Below are 18,723 nucleotides of genomic sequence, written 5' to 3'. Positions count from 1 at the left end.
GGACTTCCCTATTTTCACCCTTTCCAGAATTTCCAACACCTCTTCCCTACATACCTCAAAGCCATTCATTCTATTTAATTGTGACTCAGTATTCACATCGGCAACAGTGTCCTGTTCCTGAGTGAATACTGACGAAAAGTATTCATTCAGTGTCTCCCCAGTCTCTTCAGCCTCCACACGCAACTTCCCACTACTATCCTTGACTGGACCTATTCCTCCCCTAGTCATTCTTTTATTCCTAGAAATAGCATAGAGGGGCATCTAGGCATACAGGTCCACAGTTCCCTGAAAGTGGCAACACAAGTGTGCCCATGAGTGCTGAAGAGGGCATATAGCATGCTTGCCTTCATCATTCGAGGCATAGGGTGTAAAAATTGGCAAGTCATTTTGCAGCTGTACAGAACTTCAGTTAGACCACATTTGGAATATTGTGTACAGTTCTGGTCTTCACACAACCAGAAGGATTTGGAGGCTTTGGAAAGAGTACAGAAATGATTTACCAAACTGTTGTTGCCTGGTTTAGAGGGTATTAGCTATGAGGAGAGATTGGTTTGTTTTCACTTGAAAGTTAAAGGATAAGGGGTGACCTGATAGAAGTCTACACAATTATGAGAGGCATAGATAGAATGGATAGTCAAGATTCTTTTTCCCTGGCCAACAGTGTTACTTACTAGGAGACATGCCTTAAAGGTAAAAGGGGACAAGTTTTGTTTTTAGCACAGTGGGTGATAAGTGCCTGGAATACACTGTCAAAGTAGGTAGTGGAGGCACATTCAGCAGCATAGTTTGAAGCATTTTGACAGATCAAAATAGGCAGGAATAGAGGGATATGAACCACATAGAGACAAAGGTTTTTAGTTCGGAAAGACATCGTGTGTTGGCACAGTCTTGGTGGGGCAAAGGACCTATTCCTATACTGTACTGTTCTTTGTTCTTTGACACAGTATCTCAGGATGCAATATTTTGGACATCACTATCCATGGCTATATGATGGTGGACACTAAACAATTTGAGAAGAGTCCACAAATATCCTCATCCTCTATGATGAGGAAGGCAGGCGCACCAGTGTAAAAGTCAAGACTATTGTATCCATCTTCAGCCAGAAGTGCCAATAGGATAATCCATTTCTGTTTCCTTCTGTGTCCCCAAAAGCACAGATGCCACTCTTCAGCCATAGAGTCGTAGAGATGTACAGCACAGAAACCGACCCTTCTGCCAAACTCTTCTATGCCAACCAGATATCCCAATCTAATCTAGTCCCACTTGCCAGCACCTGACCCATATCCCTCCAAACTCTTCCTATTCATATACCCATCCAGATGCCTTTCAAATGTTGCAATTGTACCTGCCTCCTCCACCACCTCTGCAGCTTATTCCACACACACACCACCCTCTGTGTGAAAAAGTTGCCCCTTAGATGTCCTTTATATGTTTCCCCTCTCACCCAAAATCAATGCTGTCTAGTTCTGGACTCCCCCACCCGAGGGAAAAGACTTTGTCTAGTTATCCTATCCATGCCCCTCATGATTTTATAAACCTCTGAAAGATCACCCCTCAGCCTCGAATGCTCCAGGGAAAACAACCTCAGCCCATTCAACCTCTCCCTACAGCTCAAATTCTCCAGCACTGGCAACATCCTTGTAAATCTTTTCTGAACCCTTTCAAGATTCACAACATGCTTCCGATAGGAAGGAGACCAGAATTGCACGCAATATTCCAAAAGTGGCCTAACCAATGTCCTGTACAGCCGCAACATGACCTACCAACTCCTCTGACCAATAAAAGAAAGTATACCAAACGACTTCTTCACTATCCTATCTACCTGTGACTCCACTTTCAAGGAGCTATGAACCTGCACTCCAAGATCTCTTTATTCAGCAACACTCCCTAGGACCTTACCATTAAGTGTATAAGTCCTGCTAAGATTTGCTTTCCCAAAATGCAGCACCTCGCATTTATCTATATTAAACTCCATCTGCCACTCCTTAGCCCATTCTAATCTGAAGTAACCTTCTTTGCTGTCCAATACACCTCCAATAGTGATATCATCTGCAAACTTACTAACTATACCTCTTATGCTCACATCCAAATCATTTATATACATGACGAAAAGTAGTGCACCCAGCACCGATCCTTGTGGCACTCCACTGGTCACAGGCCTCCAGTCTGAAAAACAATCCTCCAACACCATCCCCTGTCTTTCAACCTTTGAGCCAGTTCTGCATCCAAATAGCTAGTTCTCCCTATATTCCATGAGATTTAACCTTGCTAATCAGTCTCCCATGGGGAACCTTGCCGAATGCCTTACTGAAATCCCATATAGCTCACGTCCACCGCGCTGCCCTCATCAGTCCTCTTTGTTAGAAACTTGGTTGAGTTTTTTGAAGAAGTGAGACATGATTTCCCATGCACAAAGCCATGTTGACTATCCCTAATCAGTCCTTGCCTTTCCAAATACATGTACATCCTGTCCCTCAGGATTCCCTGCAACAACTTGCCCAACATCGACATCAGGCTCACCGGACTGAAGTTCCCTGGCTTGCCCTTACCACCTTTCTTTCATAGTGGCACCACGTTAGCCAACCTCCAGTCATCTGGCACCTCAACTGTGACTATCGATGATACAAATTTTTCAGCAAGGGACCCAGCAATCACTTTCCTAGCACCCCACAGAGTTCTAGGGTACACCTGATCAGGTCCTGGAGATTTATCCACTTTTGTGTGTTTCAAGATATCCAGCACTTCTTCCTCTGTAATATGGACATTTTGCAAGGCGTCACCATCTATTTCCTACAGTCTATGCAAAATATTTGTTTAGTATCTCCCCCATCTTCTGTGGCTCCACGCAAAGACTACCTTGCTGATCTTTGAGGGGCCCTATTCGACCCTGAGTTGCCTTTTGTCCTTAATGTATTTGTAAAAACCCGATGCAGAAAAGCAGAGTTTCCCCCTCCACAATGAAGCCATTCTAAAAGTCTTCAAAGCCCATGGTAAAGAACCAATTGTTCAATCATGAATCTATTATTTTGCAAGTTTCTTCCAAAGTAGATAGATAAAATCATGACAAAGTCAATCGAATAGTAATGAATGATTGCAAGGCAACCTTGAGTCACCATATATCCCGAAAGAATTTTATATACAAAAGTACTGCAATAATAATGAGCAGATTGTGTAACAAAAGTAAAAGGCTTATAGCACTCATTGTTAATAGTATGTAAATTACACAGCAACTTCACACGTCGTTATCACTAAATGTGAAAATGAGGAAGTTGCTGTCAGAGATACCCTCCTACAACAGTGCCTCAAGAGATTCAGCAAGGAAATGCATGAAATGTCACGACATTACTGTACGATATACTTTATGAGAAACGATTAATACTCATCTGTCCCAATGTAAGTAGACTTTAACAGCATGGTGAACATTCTTTCCTGTCAGGCAACCTCTCTGTCTTTGAAAATTGACTATGAAGTGTGGAGTCTTATTCCTTCATATTTAAAACAAAGTCTTTCAAGTTGGGTTGTTGCACTTTTTTAGTAATTGATTGAAAGGAAAGTTGAGTGAAAAAAAAACAGTAAAATGTTTTAGATTAGATTACATTACAGTGTGGAAACAGGCCCTTCGGCCCAACAAGTCCACACCGACCCGCCGAAGCGAAACCCACCCATACCCCTACATTTACCCCTTACCTAACACTTCGGGCAATTTAGTGTGGCCAATTCACCTGGCCCTGCACATCTTTGGACTGTGGGAGAAAACCGGAGCACCCGGAGGAAACCCACGCAGACACTGGGAGAACGTGCAAACTCTAACAAGCACAAGACAGGTGCTATTTATGTGCCACTGGCAGTGAAATCCTGTCCAGGGATTCTAAACTGCTTTAGGAGAATCCAGGCCACATTGTTAAAGTTGTTAATGGACAGCCTTACAAAAACTCATGTCTTTGCAGCTAACCTTTTGCTTGAGCCACAGAAATTATATTTTGAATCACATTAAATATTCAAATATACAGAAATGGTAATGTAACTTTACATCAGCTACCCATACAATGTAGCCCAATTGGTTATTAAGAAACACCAATTTCTTTAGACAAACTATTTTCCATTACCAGACAATCACAACTGGGTCTCAAGTCATAATTTGAATTTCCAGAGGCTGAAGATTAAGTGGAGTTGAGAACACCATGACCTAGAAAGCAAAATGGAAATTTGCTGCAATTTCTTGTAGCAATTTATTATTCCAGTGAGCCTGTTATATCAAAATCCCCATAGTTATGGAATAAAGTTTAGCATAATGAATTGATTAGAAGCAATGGCATATAAACTGACACAGGAGCTGCTCTACCCCCCAATCCAATTCACTCAGATTTCAAGAAATTGCTGAAGGCAGAGAATACTGCGAAGGTTAGAGCGCTGGGCACATTCTGCCAATAGTTCTGAAGACATGTTCCAGAATGAGACACATGCCTAGCCATGCTTTTCCAATATAATTGCCACCATGGCATTTACCTGGCAATGTGGAAAATTGCCCAGATAGATCATGTTCATTTCCGGCCACTTGTCAATACATTGACACATGACGTTTCATGGCATCAGGTAAGGGTGATGATTACCATGTGCTGTCATCCCTCACCTGATGAATCAGGGCTTCCCCATGTTGAGCAACACTTGGAGGATGGCAAGGGCTCAAATATACTCTACAAGGGGGATTTTGATGTCCACCACCAGCAACACTAAAGAACATTTCTGCCAGACTGGATCTGTGGCAGGTGGTTAAGGGAAAACGTACTTGGCCTCATCCTCACTAGTCTGTCTGCTGCAGAATCATCTAGACAAAGTGAGGACTGCAGATACCGGAGATTAGAGTTGAGTGTGGGGTGCTGGGAAGGCACAGCAGATCAGGCAGCATCCAAGGACTAGGAAATTTGACGTTTCGATCAAGAATGAAGGGCTTTTGCCCGAAATGTCGATTATCCTGCTCCCCGGATGCTGCCTGACCTGTGCTTTTCCAGCACCACATTCTCGACTGCAGAATCATCTGTCCATGACAGTATAAGTAAGAGTGATCACACCGCAGTCTGCTTGGAGACGAAGTCCTGCCTCAGTTTGAGAATATCTTGTATTGTGGTGTGTGTCACTATCACAGAAGAAAATGGGACAGACTTTGAACAAATCTAGCAATTCATGTCTGGGCTGTGTGTGCATTGTAGGCCATTAGCGGTAAAATCATACAATCTGCAATTTCCTTGCCTGGAATATCTTCCACTTCATTGTTACCATCAAACCATTGAACCTTGGTACAATGGTGAAGTTACAAAACAGGACTATTTGTGCACCAGACAGCATAAGCAGCAAATTATAGACAAAGTTGAGTGATTCCATGACCAACAGATCTAAGCTGTGGTCTGCCACATGCAGTGATGAATGGTAGCAGACAATCAAACAACTCATTGGAGAATTAGGTTGTACAAATTTCCCCATCGTCAAAGATGGGTTCTCCATCACATCAGTGCAAAAGATAAGGCTAAAGTACTCACAGCAATCTTCAGCACAACATGCTGAGCCTTTGATCTAATTTAGTCTCCTCCAAATGTCCTCAGCAACAAAGATGCCAGTCAGCATCTGATTTGAGTCACTCCACATGATATCAAGAAATGGTTGGAGGCACTGGATACTGCAAAGGCTTTGGGCCCTGACAAGATTCTGACTACAGTAAGAGGGACTGAACTTCCTTTGTCCTTTGCCAAGCTATTCCAATACAGCTACAATACTCGCATCTACCCAGCAATGTGGATATTTGCTCAGGTGGCCTAGACATACAAAGCAGCATAAATCCCATCAATTACTGCCTCCTCTGAGCCTGATCTCATTTAGCCTTGGTTCAAACATGGACGAAAGAGCTGATTTACAGAGATGAAATGAGAGTGACAGCCCTTGACTTCAAGGGCACATTTGACGGAGTGTGTAATCATGAAGTCTTAGCAAAACTTTAGCAAAGGGGATTTGAGAAAGGCTCTCTTCTGGTTGGAGTTGTGTCTGGCACAAAGGAAGATGGATAGGGTCGTTGGAGGTCAGTTGTCTCAGCTCCAGGGCATCATCTAGGAGTTTCTTTGGGGAGTGTTCTTGCCCCTAAAGTTTTCAGCTGCTTCACAAATGACTTTCCCTCTATCAGAACTGGAGATGTGTGCAGCCCTCAGCGAAATGTTGAACACCGGTTCCAATATCTCAGACATAAAAGCAGTCCATGTCCAATTACAGCAAGACCTGGACATTATCCAGGTTGCAAGCAACATTCAGGCTACAGAAAATGCCAGACAATGACCATCTCCAATTAGTGACAATGTCACGATGGTCTGTTGAATTTCAGTTGTATTACCATAATTGAATCCGCACATCTTTGGACTATGGGGGGGAACTGGAGTACATGGAGGAGCCCCACGCAGACATGGGAAGAATGTGCAAACTCCACACAGTCAGCCGAGGCTGGAATGGTAATCTGAGCATTACCATTGACAAGAAACTGACTAGTCGTATAAATATAGTGGCTACAAGAGTAGGTCAGAGGCTAGGAATTCAGCAGTGAGTAAATGTTTGAAATCCTGTGGCTTAACTCTGTCTCTTTTTGTGTCACCTCTTTACATCACCTGGATTTTTAAAACCTATCTTTGCCTTTCAGCTAGTAAAATTGCCTGTCGTCCTTAAGCAAATATTTCACAGTGATCATTTTGTACATTTTGATCATTCAATTTTTTCATTAATGTTTTCATGCTTTCTGTATTGGTAATATTTGGAGTTTGCTCCTCTTTTTACGTTTCAGGTTGCATGTAGTGTTCTTTATTTTACAAGGCCAGTCTCTCATATTCACTGACTTTAACCTTTAAACTCCTCTTTGATGAACGGTCCTAAATGACCTGTAGAAAACCTTGCATCTAACCAGATTTACATGTGACTATTACTTTGGAACAGCCCCTTGGACCGGAGCGTGCTCTGAATGTTACATCTCTCAGAAATGCTGGCTTCTGCTGCACAAATAAAGATTATAAAGGGAGAATTCATCACAGCAGTTTGTGATTTCACTGGGACCGGTTTAAGAAAAGCATTTCACAACGTTGTTTTCTTTGTTTCAAAATCTTCAGTTATAGTTACTACTTCTGCAACCAGCAGAAAGATTCAGTCCAACATTTTCTGTTGGTGTTATGCCATCCCTTGTAAATTGTTTGGCTATTAGAGTTCTTTAGAAGAAGTAGCATTTATGGATTAAGATTATATTAGATTCCCTACAGTGCGGAAACAGCCCTTCGGCCCAACAAGTTCACACCGACTCTCTGAAGAGTAACCCATCCAGACCCATTCTCCTACTCCCTGCTAATGCACCTATCACTATAACCAATTTAGCATGGCCAATTCTCCTACTCCCTGCTAATGCACCTATCACTATAACCAATTTAGCATGGCCAATTCACCTGAATTGCACATCTTTAAGCTGTGGGAGGAAACAGGAGCACCCGGAGGAAACCCACGCAAACACAGGGAGAATGTGCAAACTCCACACAGGCAATCACCTGAGACTGGAATCGAACCTGGGTCCCTGGTGCTGCGAGGCAGCAGTGCTAGCCACTGATTAAGGGGAATGAGTGGATGTACTATACTTAAATTCCCAGAAAACATTTGATAAGATCTGCATCAAAGGTTATAATGGAAAATAAGAGATTATGGTGTAGAGGGTGATGTGGAATCATAGAATCCCTACATTGTGGAAACAGGCTATTTGGCTCAATAAGTCCACACTGACCCTCTGAAGAGTATCCTATCCAGACCCATTCCCCTACCCTATTAGTCTATATTTCCCCTGACCAATGCACCTAACCAACACATCCCTGAACATTATGGGCAATTTAACATGGCCAATTCATCTAGGTTGCACGTCTTTGGACTGAGAGAGGAAACCGGAGCACCTGGAGGAAACCCATGCAGACGCAGGGAGAATGTGGAAACTCCACGCAGTTTCCTGAGGGTGGAATCACACTCTGGTCCCTGTCACTGTGAGGCAGCAGTGCTAGCCACTGTGCCGCCTGAGGTTCTATACATATTGTGACATGTATAGAATGTTGTCTGCCTAACAGGAAATAGTAGGCATATGGATCTTTTTTGGTTGACAAGATGCAGTGAGTGGTGTGCTACAGGTATCAATGCTGTGGTCACAACTTTTTCTGGTTTATGTAAATGACTTGGATGCCATGTTCAAATGTGTGCTTACTAGAACTATTGATAACAAAGATGTTTTTTGGAAATATTTTATGGAAGAGGCTTGAGGGTGCAATGTGATAAAGGTGGCTTAAGTGAATGGGCAAACATCTGATAAATGGAGTATGATGTGAAAAATGTGGAATTTGCAAGAAAAATAAAATCAAAGCATATTATCTAAATGGAGGGGCACGTTCGCGATCTGGTTGTCCAGGTGCATAAATTGCAACATTTTCTTTTATCACTCGGTTTGGACATGTTATGATTTACACTCGTGGACTTCCCTCTTGAGGTCGGACTTGAACCTGAACCTCTGGCTTGAAGTTGAGGACATTACTGCTGTGCCACAAGAAAAATTTCAAACATAAGATCAGTATACAGGTACATTCAGTAATTAGGAAAATGATAGAATGTTGTTGTTTATTATGAAGAGAATTGAATGCAAAAAGTACAAGTGGTTATGTTTCAGTTATGCAGGGGCTGATGAGATAACCTGGAGTATTGTGTATACTATGAGTCTCCTTTATTGAAGAAAGTTTGTAATTGGTTGGAAGCCATTCAGGCAAGGTTTATTAGACTGATACCTGGAATGTCAGACTGTGTTGTGAAGAAAGGTTGGACAGGCATATTTGTACTTACTGAAGTTTAGATAAGTATGTGGTGGCTTGACTGAAGCATGTAAGATCTTGTGTGGTCTTGACAGGATGTATATCGAAAAGATATTTCCTCTTGTGGGAGATTTTAGAACTAAGGGTCCTGTGATTTAGAAAAGAAATACCCATTTCAGGTAAAGATGAGAAATTATTTCTGAGGGTCACACGTCTTTGGAACGCTCCCTCCAAAAGGGCATGGAAGCAGGGATTAGTTCTTGCCAAGCAAGGGGATGGACAACCGTGATCTAAGTGCATGACAGAACAGGCATGGTGGAGCTGAATGGCCTATCCTGCTCCTAATTTGTATGTTGGTCTTTGAAGTTGTTACTGGTATCATGAATGGCAGACTACACTGATAAAAGCATGATGTAAATTGTCACTCATTCATTTGTCCTTCTGTCAGTTGCTTACATTTCCTAATATGGATGTGCAGATGAAAGTTGAATACTTGCAAGAGTAGAAGGTCACTCACTTCTGTTACTGACAGTGTGCAGTTTGTTGTCATCTTACTATAAAAGACTTTGTTAATGGTCCTAAACTAATCTTATTCAGATAAGGCTGATGTCAATATGGTCAGCCATGAAAGCTTTCTGCAGCTTCAGCCAGTGACCGTACTGGAGGAATATGCACTAATTGTAATTACCCTTTTTCCGCTTATTTATTGGATGCGTGACTATCAAATTATTGCCACAATGTTGGAGTCAAATTTAGCATTTTGTCTGTGGAAAGGAAGGATTTCAGGATTAAAAGATGTGCATGTTTGACCTTTGCATGAACAAGAGGATTCGTGTTTGTTTCCTATTGAAAGTATATTAAGATTGTTGAAGCTTGTTATCTGCATTGGCTTTTGGTATTTTAAGCTATGTGTCCACAGTGACTTTGGCTCTTTCACTCTCAGATTCCATCATATCCAATTCTAGCAGACAAGTCCTGCTTGTTCGATTTATATTTCCATTTTAAATTTCTTTCAGCCTTTCACTGCATTTGTGTTTGACTTCTGAGTTGTAAGAATCGTTCATGTTATTTAAATGAAAAGCTAAATTAGAAAACACAACGCATAATACAACTGTGGCAATGTGTATTGTTGCTTGATTCATTTAATGACAGATGCAATGATATACATCACTTGATGTAATGCAGCAGTGGTCAAGCAGTTATTTCTGTTTACAAGCACCAAGACTTTCATAAAGCAAGAGTTTTTCCTCCCTTTTATTGAAACTGTACGTAGTTACTTCAGTGTGCTGTGAAGTGGCATCTTTTTTGTAATTCCAGTTTTTCTCCCAACCTTGAAAGTGAGATGCAGGTCTTTATGAAGAGGTATCATTTGCATTTTACTTATTGGGCTGTAATTGCTAGGTTTTTTTAAAGCAGGGTACAATTGAGCAATTAAATCTGTTTCAATTAAGATTGTTTTAAAACTTTAAATTTAATCAAGGAAAAATTAACTAGTTCCAGATAATGCTAACAAATGATTTTTTTGGGGGGGAGATAAAATGAATGACGACTTTTAGTTGCAAATGTGATGTATTCTGTGGTCACTGATTTTATATACCTGCTAAGCTCTTAGCTAATGGTATATTAATTTTGGAGTGAAACTAAACTGTTTAGAAAAGCCAGATTCTACTTCGTGAATGTATAGTTTCTACTAAACTTAATTAATCTACAAATACTTTTTATTGTTCAAACTCAGGAAGTTCTGACAATGGTGATTTCAAGCTTACAATGGAAAAATAGATAATGTCATTTCTATTGGCCTTATAGAATCAACTGCCTGTTGTGGTCCACTTACAAAAATGTTTCACTTTGCTGACGTCTTCCAGGTCCTATCTCACTCCTGTCCGAGATGAAGAAGCAGAATCCCAGAGAAAAGCTCGATCCAGGCAGGCCAGGCAAACCAGAAGATCAACACAGGTCAGTGATTTTGTAGAATTTTAAAGTTTGTTCAATAAAAATTAATTTATTTTTCTCATGTTCAATGAAGAAAGGTAAAATAATTTTTGTTCTTTCTCATATTACCTGTCTAGAACAAAAAATGTACACATAAATCATTTATCATGCAACTTAGCGTTATTTTATATCTTAATTAAATTGCTGATTATGTTCTGTGTTTTTGTAACAGAATTTAACTTATTTTGATCTTGATGAACGTAATTATTGAAATTATCTTTTCTCTCACTCTGTTCCATTCCTATGGCTTGAAGCATAAATCTGTTGTTCTGGCTGCTGATAATAATATACAAGTTAAAAACAGTTATTTATTTAAAAGTTTTATGGTATATCAGTAAATGCAAAAGTAGAAATGTCTGTATAATGTGAGGTTAAATATGTAAGAAATAGTTAATTCCTCTTCCTCCCACAGATTATTTGCATGTCGCTTTAAAAGGCTTCCACTCCCTCTCCATAATTTATTTGATTTGAGGTTCATTGTCGTCTGTGCTACTGCTTGCTCTCAACTCTATTTTTTTAATATTTGAAAATAAATACATGACTTACTTTATGGATATTAAGCTGACTTTAACGATCATGTCATGTTTGACCTTTGGGCGCTCTGTGCTACTAGGTGCACTTGATGTGTAGCTACTGATAATCACTCAAATGATTATGGTCAGGAAGTATCAATTGAATTGCAGATTTGAACTTCATTAATAGTTATATCATCAAGGTAAGGTTGTCAAACAAGTAAAGCAATTAGCTAACAAGTTATTGAATTTTGAAGTCAGACTTCTGAACACAAAAGTAAAAATGTATTATGCTTATGCAGTTGAGGCTAGGAGGTGCACAAATGTAAATTTGCTGAGGTTTATCAAGAGCAAAAATGTTAAATATTTTGCAGGTACTTAAACAGTTTTATTTTGCAAATGTTAACAGCTTTTCAATAATAAACATCTACAAACTTGTTATGTTTGCCACCTGTCACAATGTAATTGCCCACATAGCTACTTGAAAAGTGTTCATTTCGAAGTAAATATTTGAATTAACTAAATAATGTTTTCACAATAAATATATAGTTGTAAGTAGATGCTAAATTTACTGTCTTTATAAGAGCAGTGCCATTTTACACATAATTTCTCAAGATAATGAAAATAATTACTTTCAAGTATTAGATTTCTACCAAAAATGCTCTTCAGTGAGATAGTATTAAATGGGAACTTTGGTAAAATTTAATGTGGGGGGATTCAAAAAAACTTGATCTGATTTGTCCTTAAAGCATTTGCAGTTAGTAAACTACAGATATGTGGCTGAGTTGAATGTGGATAGGGATTAGAATTCTAAGTGTATGGAATATTGTATAAGACTCTTCCTTTTATAGAGTCATATAGCACAGAAACAGACCTTTCAGTCCAACCAGTCCGTGCTGAATGCAATCCTAAATTAAACTAGTCCCACCTGCCTGTTCATGCCCCATACCCCTTCCTATTTATATATTTATTCAAATGTCTTTTAAGCATTGTAATTGTACCCAAATCCACCACTTCCTTGGGAAGGTCACTCCATATGCAAGTCACACTCTGTGTAACAAATTTGCCCCTCCTGTTCATTTTAAATGAGGTATAATGTGGTGGGCATCAGGGAGACGTGGCTGCAAGGTCACGACCGGGAGCTAAATTTCCAAGGAAATACATTGTAAAGAAAAGACAGGCAGGTGGGCTGAGGGTTTGGGATTGCTGTGTAAGTGAAGATTGAAATTAAATCAATGGCAGTAAACAAAGTAGGGTCAGATGATGTAGAATCTGTGTGGTTTGAGTTGAGGAACTGTGAAGGTAGTAAAAACCATAATAGGAGTTATCTAAAGCCCTCCAAATCGTAGTCAGGATTTGGGACGTATGATATACCAAGAAATAGAAAAGGCATGTAAGACAGTCAAAGTTACAGTGATCATGGGGGATTTTAATATGCAGGTGGATAGGGAAAGCCAGGTTGATAGAGGATTGCAAGAAAAGGAATGTCTGTGTGATTGTTTTTGGAGCAGCTTGTGCTGGAGCCCACTCGGGAGCAGGCAACTCTGGAAAGTGTTGTGAACTGAGGCAGATTTGATAAGGGAGCTTAAGGTGAAGGAACCCTTAGGAGGCAGTGACCATGATTTGATAGAGTTTACTCTGCAAGGGAGAAGGTGGAATCAGATGTAACAGTATTACAGTTGAATAAAGTCAACTACAGAGGCATGAGGGTGGAGCTGACCAGAATTGACTGGGAGAAGAACCTAGCAGGAAAGACTATGGAACAGCAGTGATAGGTGTTTCTGGGAGTAATTTGAGTGAGACAGCAAAAATTCATCCCGAGGAAAAAGAAACATGGTACAGGGAGGATCAGGCAACCATGGCTGACTAGGGAAGCCAGGGGCAGCATAAAAGCAAAAGGGAAAGCATATAACATAGCGAAGGGCATTGGGAAGCCTACAAAAACCAACAACGAAGAAAGAAACCAGGAGGGAGAACATTAAATAAGAGTGTAAACAAGCCAATAATATTAGGAAAGATTTCAAGAGTTTTTTTAGGTATATAAAGAGAGAGGCAAAAGAGGACATGGACCATTGGAAAAAGATGCTGGAGAAATTGTAATCGGGAACAAAGAAATGGCTGAGGAACTGAATAAGTACTTTGCGTCAGTCTTCACGGTGGAAGACACTAGTAATATCCCAAAAATTCAAGAGAGTCAGGGGGCAGAGGTGAGTACAATGGCCTTCACTAAGGAGAAAATGCTAGAAAAACTGAAAGGTCTAGAAGTGGATAAATTACCTGGACCAGATGGACTATACCCGAGAGTTCTGAAGGAGAAAACTGAAGAGACATGGAGGCTTTAGTAGTGATCTTTCAGGTATCACTGGAGTCAGGGAGAGTCTCAGAAGACTGGAAAATCACTAATGTAACGCCCCTGTTTAAGAAGGAAGCAAGCAAAAGACGGGAAATTATAGACCGATTAACCTGACCTCAGTTGTTGGTAAGATTTTGAAGTCCATTGTGAAGGATGAGATTTCTGAATTCTTGGAAGTGTGTGGTAAAATAAGGCAAAGTCAGCATGGTTTCATCACAGGTGGTCATGGCTGACAAATCTGTTAGAATTCTTTGAGGAGGTAACGAGCAGGTTAGACCAAGGAGATGTTATCTATCTGGACTTCCAAAGTCCTTTGTTAGGGTGCCACACAGGAGGCTGCTGATTAAGATAAGAGCCCATGGTGTGAGAGGAAAGGTACTAGCATGGATAAAAGATTAGCTGTATGACAGAAGGCAGAGAGTGGGGAGAAAAGGGTCCTCCTTCGGATAGAAGCCAGTGACTGGTGGTGTTCCACAAGAGTCATTGTTGAGACCACAATTTTTCACTTTATACATTAATGATCAAGATGAAGGAACTGAGAGCATTCTGTCTAAGTTTGCAGATGGTACAAATGTGTGTGGAGGGGCAGGTAGTATTGAAGAAGTGGGGAGGCTGCAGAAAGATTTAGATAGGAGAATAGGTAAAGAAGTGGCAAATGGAATACAACATGAGGTCGTGCACTTTGTTAGGAAAGAATAGAGGCATAAACTACTTTCTAAATGACGAGAAAATTCATAAGAGTTTGAAGTCCTAGTCTAGGATTCTCTTAAGGTAAACCTCAACAGGGTGGCACGGTGGCTCAGTAGTTAACACTGCTGCCTCACAGCAGCAGGATCCCAGGTTCGATTCCATCCTCAGGCGACTGTCTGTGTTGAGTTTGCACATTCACCCTGTGTCTGCGTGGGTTTCCTCTGGGTGCTCCGTTTTCCTCCCACAGTCCAAAGATGTGCAGGTCAGGTGAATTGGCCACGCTAAATTCCCCTTCGTGTTAGGTGCATTAGTCAGAGGGAAATGGGTCTGGGTCGTCTACTCTTCGGAGGGTCAATGTGGACTGGTTGGGCCGAAGGGCCTGTTTCCACACTGTGGGTATTTTAATCTAAACTTTCAGGTTGAGTTGGTAGTTAGGAAGGCAAATACAATGTTGTTGTTCATGTCGAGAGGGCCAGAATATAAAAGTAGAGATGTACTTTTGAGGCTTTCTAAAGCTCTGGTCAGACCACATTTGGAGTATTGTGAGCAGTTTTAAGCCCCAGGAAAGACGTATTGGCCCTGGAGAGCGTCCAGAGCAGGTTCATGAGAGTGATCACAGGAATGAAAGGCTTAATATGAGCACTGTACTCGATGAAGTTTAGAACGATGAAGGGGGACCTGATTCAAGCATTCAGAATACCGAATGACCTGGACAGAGTGGATGTTGGGAAGGTGCTTCCATTGCCAGGAGAGATGAGGACCTGAGAGCACAGCCTTAGAGTAAAGGAAGAAACTTCTTCAGCCAGAGTGGTGAATCTGTGGAATCCATTGCCACAGAAGGCTGTGGAGGGCAGGCCATTGAGTAGATTTAAAACAGCGATAGATAAGATTTTGATTGCCAAAGAGATCAAAGGTTATGGGGAGAAAGCAGAAATAGGGATTGAAAAACGTATCAACCATGATTGATTAGATTAGATTACCTGCAGTGTGGAAACAGGCCCTTTGGCGCAACAGGTCCACACCGACCCTCTGAAGAGTAACCCACCCAGACCCTCTGACTAATGCATCTAACACTATGGGCAATTTTAGCATGGCTAATCCACCTGACCTGCACATCTTTGGACTGAATGGCAGAGCAGACGCGATGGGCTGAATGGCCTCATTTCTGCTTGTATGTCTTATAGTCATAAATTATCGTCTAAATATCTCCCCTCTCACCTTAAAAATGTACCCCCTAGTCATGAAATCCCCCATCCTAGAGAAAAGGCAACAATTATTAACTCTATCTGTACTCCTCATTATTTATTTAATTTCTATAAGGTCGCCTCTCAACCTCCTACACTCCAGTGAAAATGTCCCAGCCTAACCAGCCTTTCTTTATATCTCAAAACTTCCATATCCAGCAACATCATGGTAAATTTCTTCTGAACTCTCTCCAGCTTAATACCCTTTCTGTAACTGGGTGACCGGAACTGGACACAGTATTCTAGAAGAGACCTCACCAATGTCCTGTGCAACTTTAACATGACTTTCCATTTCCTATGCTCAAGCGACTGAGCAATGAAGGCAAACGTGCCAAAAGCATTTTAACCACCCTGTGTATATGTGACGCAAGCTTCAAAGAATTAGGTACCTGCACCTGGACGTTTCTCTGTTTGACAACACTACATAAGGCCTGACCATATATTATATGAGCCCTATCCTTGTGATCCCTCCCATATATCTGGATTGAATTCCATCCACCATTTTTCAGCCCATTGACCCTTTGATCAAGATCCCTTTCTAATCTTAATGTTGGCATAGAAATAATGCATAGAACAAATGAGCACGTAGGAAAAAATGGGTATAAGTTAGAATTAGGAATTGACAACAAACCAATGAACAATGGTTATCACCTGCTCAGGTCAAGAGAAAGCTTCAGTAGTATTGTGATAAATATGATTTAAATGTGGGAGCAGTTAAACAAATGAATGACAACAGTGGTTGAAAGTAAAAGCAGTTTACACAAGGAACCACCAGGAGTCAGAATTGAAAATGTTAAAATATTAATATTTATATGGGTCTTCCAATGTGCTCCACTGTTACATTATAATACAAAGTATGACACATTCTTATGAGATGATATGAGACCAGATGATCAAACGCTTGACCAAAGAATTGGGTTTGAAGGAACATTTTATAGGAGAAAAAAGCAGGTAGCAGGTTGCATCAATTTCTAAGGTTAAATTGTGGCCTTATTGAGTTGCATTAATACAGGGAAAGTGTTTCCTCTAATAGAGGAATCCAGAAAAGTGAGCTGAATCTCCAGGTTAGAACCAGGCCACTTATGAGTGAAAACAGGAAGCAATGTTTTTGTACATCTGGTATTATATTCCTTTTGCCATTTTAACATCCTGTGAATTAGAGTTAGACTAGCTTCCTCATTCAACCACCTGCAAATTTAATTAGATTAGATTCCCTACAGTGTGGCAACAGGCTCTTTGGCCCCACAAGTCCACCAACCCTCCGAAGACTAACCCACCCAGACCCATTTCCCCTCTGACTAATGCACCTAGCACTGTGGGCAATTTAGCATGGCCAATTCACCTGACTTGCACATCTTTGGACTGTAGGAGGAAACCGGAGTACCCGGAGGAAATTCAAAGCTGCTGACATTGTTTTCATTCACAATAAATCCTGCTTCCCAACAGCCCTGTTCTCACTGACCTACATTGTTTTCTAGTCAACAACATCTTGATTTCAAATTCTTATCCTGGTTTTCAAATCACTCCATGGTCTCATCCCTCCTTATCTTTGCTTCTCCAATCCCACAGCCTTCCAAGGTTTCTGTGCTCCTCTACTTCATGCATTTGTAGACCTCAGTTTTAATTACACCATTATACCTTCGGTTGCCTGGGTTCATGCTCTGATCTGCCTGCCCTACCTCTCTTCACAGTTATTACCCTGCTTTCTTCCTGTAAGACACTCCTGAAAATTTGCATCTTTGATCAAGTTTTTGGATCATTTGGCCTAATCATCTTAAGTCTCTGTATTGTACTTTGACTCTTAATGCATGTGTTATGTATTTTGGGAGATTCATTACCTTAACGGTGGTTTTTAAATAAGCTTTCAACATAGGGTGAGAAACCATTATGAGTAATTTTGTAGCGATAACTGCACACACATCAATGAAACCAGGTCAGTTACCCAGTTGGTCGGTAAAGGAAGTCTTATCGTTCTTGCATTTACATGAGATGCCATTTGTGACTGTCCAAGCCATTTAAGTACAGTGGTGGGACAGAAACCTGAGTGGAAAGCTCAAGGCATAGAATTCCAGGATGAGGGGCAAAAATTTAGAATGCGACAGCACTTTCAAGAGCTTTAGTGAGTAAAGAGTGGGTGAGGATGGTTGACAGAAGGATTTGTTTTTTGCTTTGTTTCACTGAACTACAGTGTAGACTTCAAGAACGGTATTAGGCAAGAACTTTCAAAAGCTGACTGGGGACAAATGTTCACAGGTAAAGGCTGGAAAATGGAAACCCTTCAGAAATGAGATAACGAGAGTCCAGAGACAGTGTATTCCTGTTAGGGCGAAAGGAAAGGCTGGTAGGTGTAAAGAGTGCTGTATGAAAGAAATTGAGGGTTTGGTGAAGAAAAAGAAGGAAGCATATGTCAGGTGTATACAGGATAGTTCAAATGAATTCTTAGTAGAGTATAAAGGCAGTAGGAGTATACTTAAGAGGGAAATCAGGAGGGCAAAAAGGTGACATGAGATAGCTTTGGTGAATAGAGTTAAGGAGAATTCAAAGGGTTTTTACAAATACGTTAAGGACAAAAGGGTAACTAGGGAGAGAATAGGGCACCTCAAAGATCAGCAAGGTCTTTGTGTGGAATGGCAGGAGATGGGGGAGACACTAAATGAGTATTTTGCATCAGTGTTTACTATGAAAAAGGACATGGAAGGTATAGAATATAGGGAAACAGATGGTGATATCTTGAAAAATGTCCATGTTACAGAGGACAAAGTGCTGGATGTATTGAGATGCATAAAGGTGATAAATCCCCAGGACGTGATCAGGTATACCCAGAATTCTGTGGGAAGCTAGGGAAGTGATTGCTGAGTCCCTTGCTGAGATATTTGTGTCATCGATAGTCACAGGTGAGGTGCCGGAAGACTGGAGGTTGGCTAACGTAGTGTCACTATTTAAGAAAGATGGTAAGGACAAGCCAGGGAACTATAGACCAGTGAGCCTGACATCGATGGTGGGAGGGAATCCTGAGGGACAGGATGTACATGTATTTGGAAAGGCAAGGACTGATTAGGGATAGTCAACATGGCTTTGTGCGT

At 40.9% G+C, this 18,723-nt stretch overlaps 1 protein-coding gene across 2 annotated transcripts in view; it reads left to right on the top strand.

The window, feature by feature from the left end:
• Positions 1-18,723, top strand: part of LOC122563241 (protein phosphatase 1 regulatory subunit 12B-like) — a 282,450-nt gene that overhangs the window by 164,466 nt on the left and 99,261 nt on the right. For both annotated transcript variants that reach the window (XM_043716857.1, XM_043716856.1), the window contains exon 13: positions 10,715-10,805. In XM_043716857.1, coding sequence (XP_043572792.1) covers positions 10,715-10,805 — 91 coding nt within the window. The remainder of the gene's footprint in view (positions 1-10,714; positions 10,806-18,723) is intronic.

The sequence above is a fragment of the Chiloscyllium plagiosum genome, chromosome 26 (genome assembly GCF_004010195.1).
Source record: "Chiloscyllium plagiosum isolate BGI_BamShark_2017 chromosome 26, ASM401019v2, whole genome shotgun sequence".
NCBI lineage: Eukaryota > Metazoa > Chordata > Chondrichthyes > Orectolobiformes > Hemiscylliidae > Chiloscyllium > Chiloscyllium plagiosum.
The sequence above is the reverse complement of the archived record's forward strand: the minus strand, read 5'-3'. Positions and strand labels throughout refer to the sequence as shown.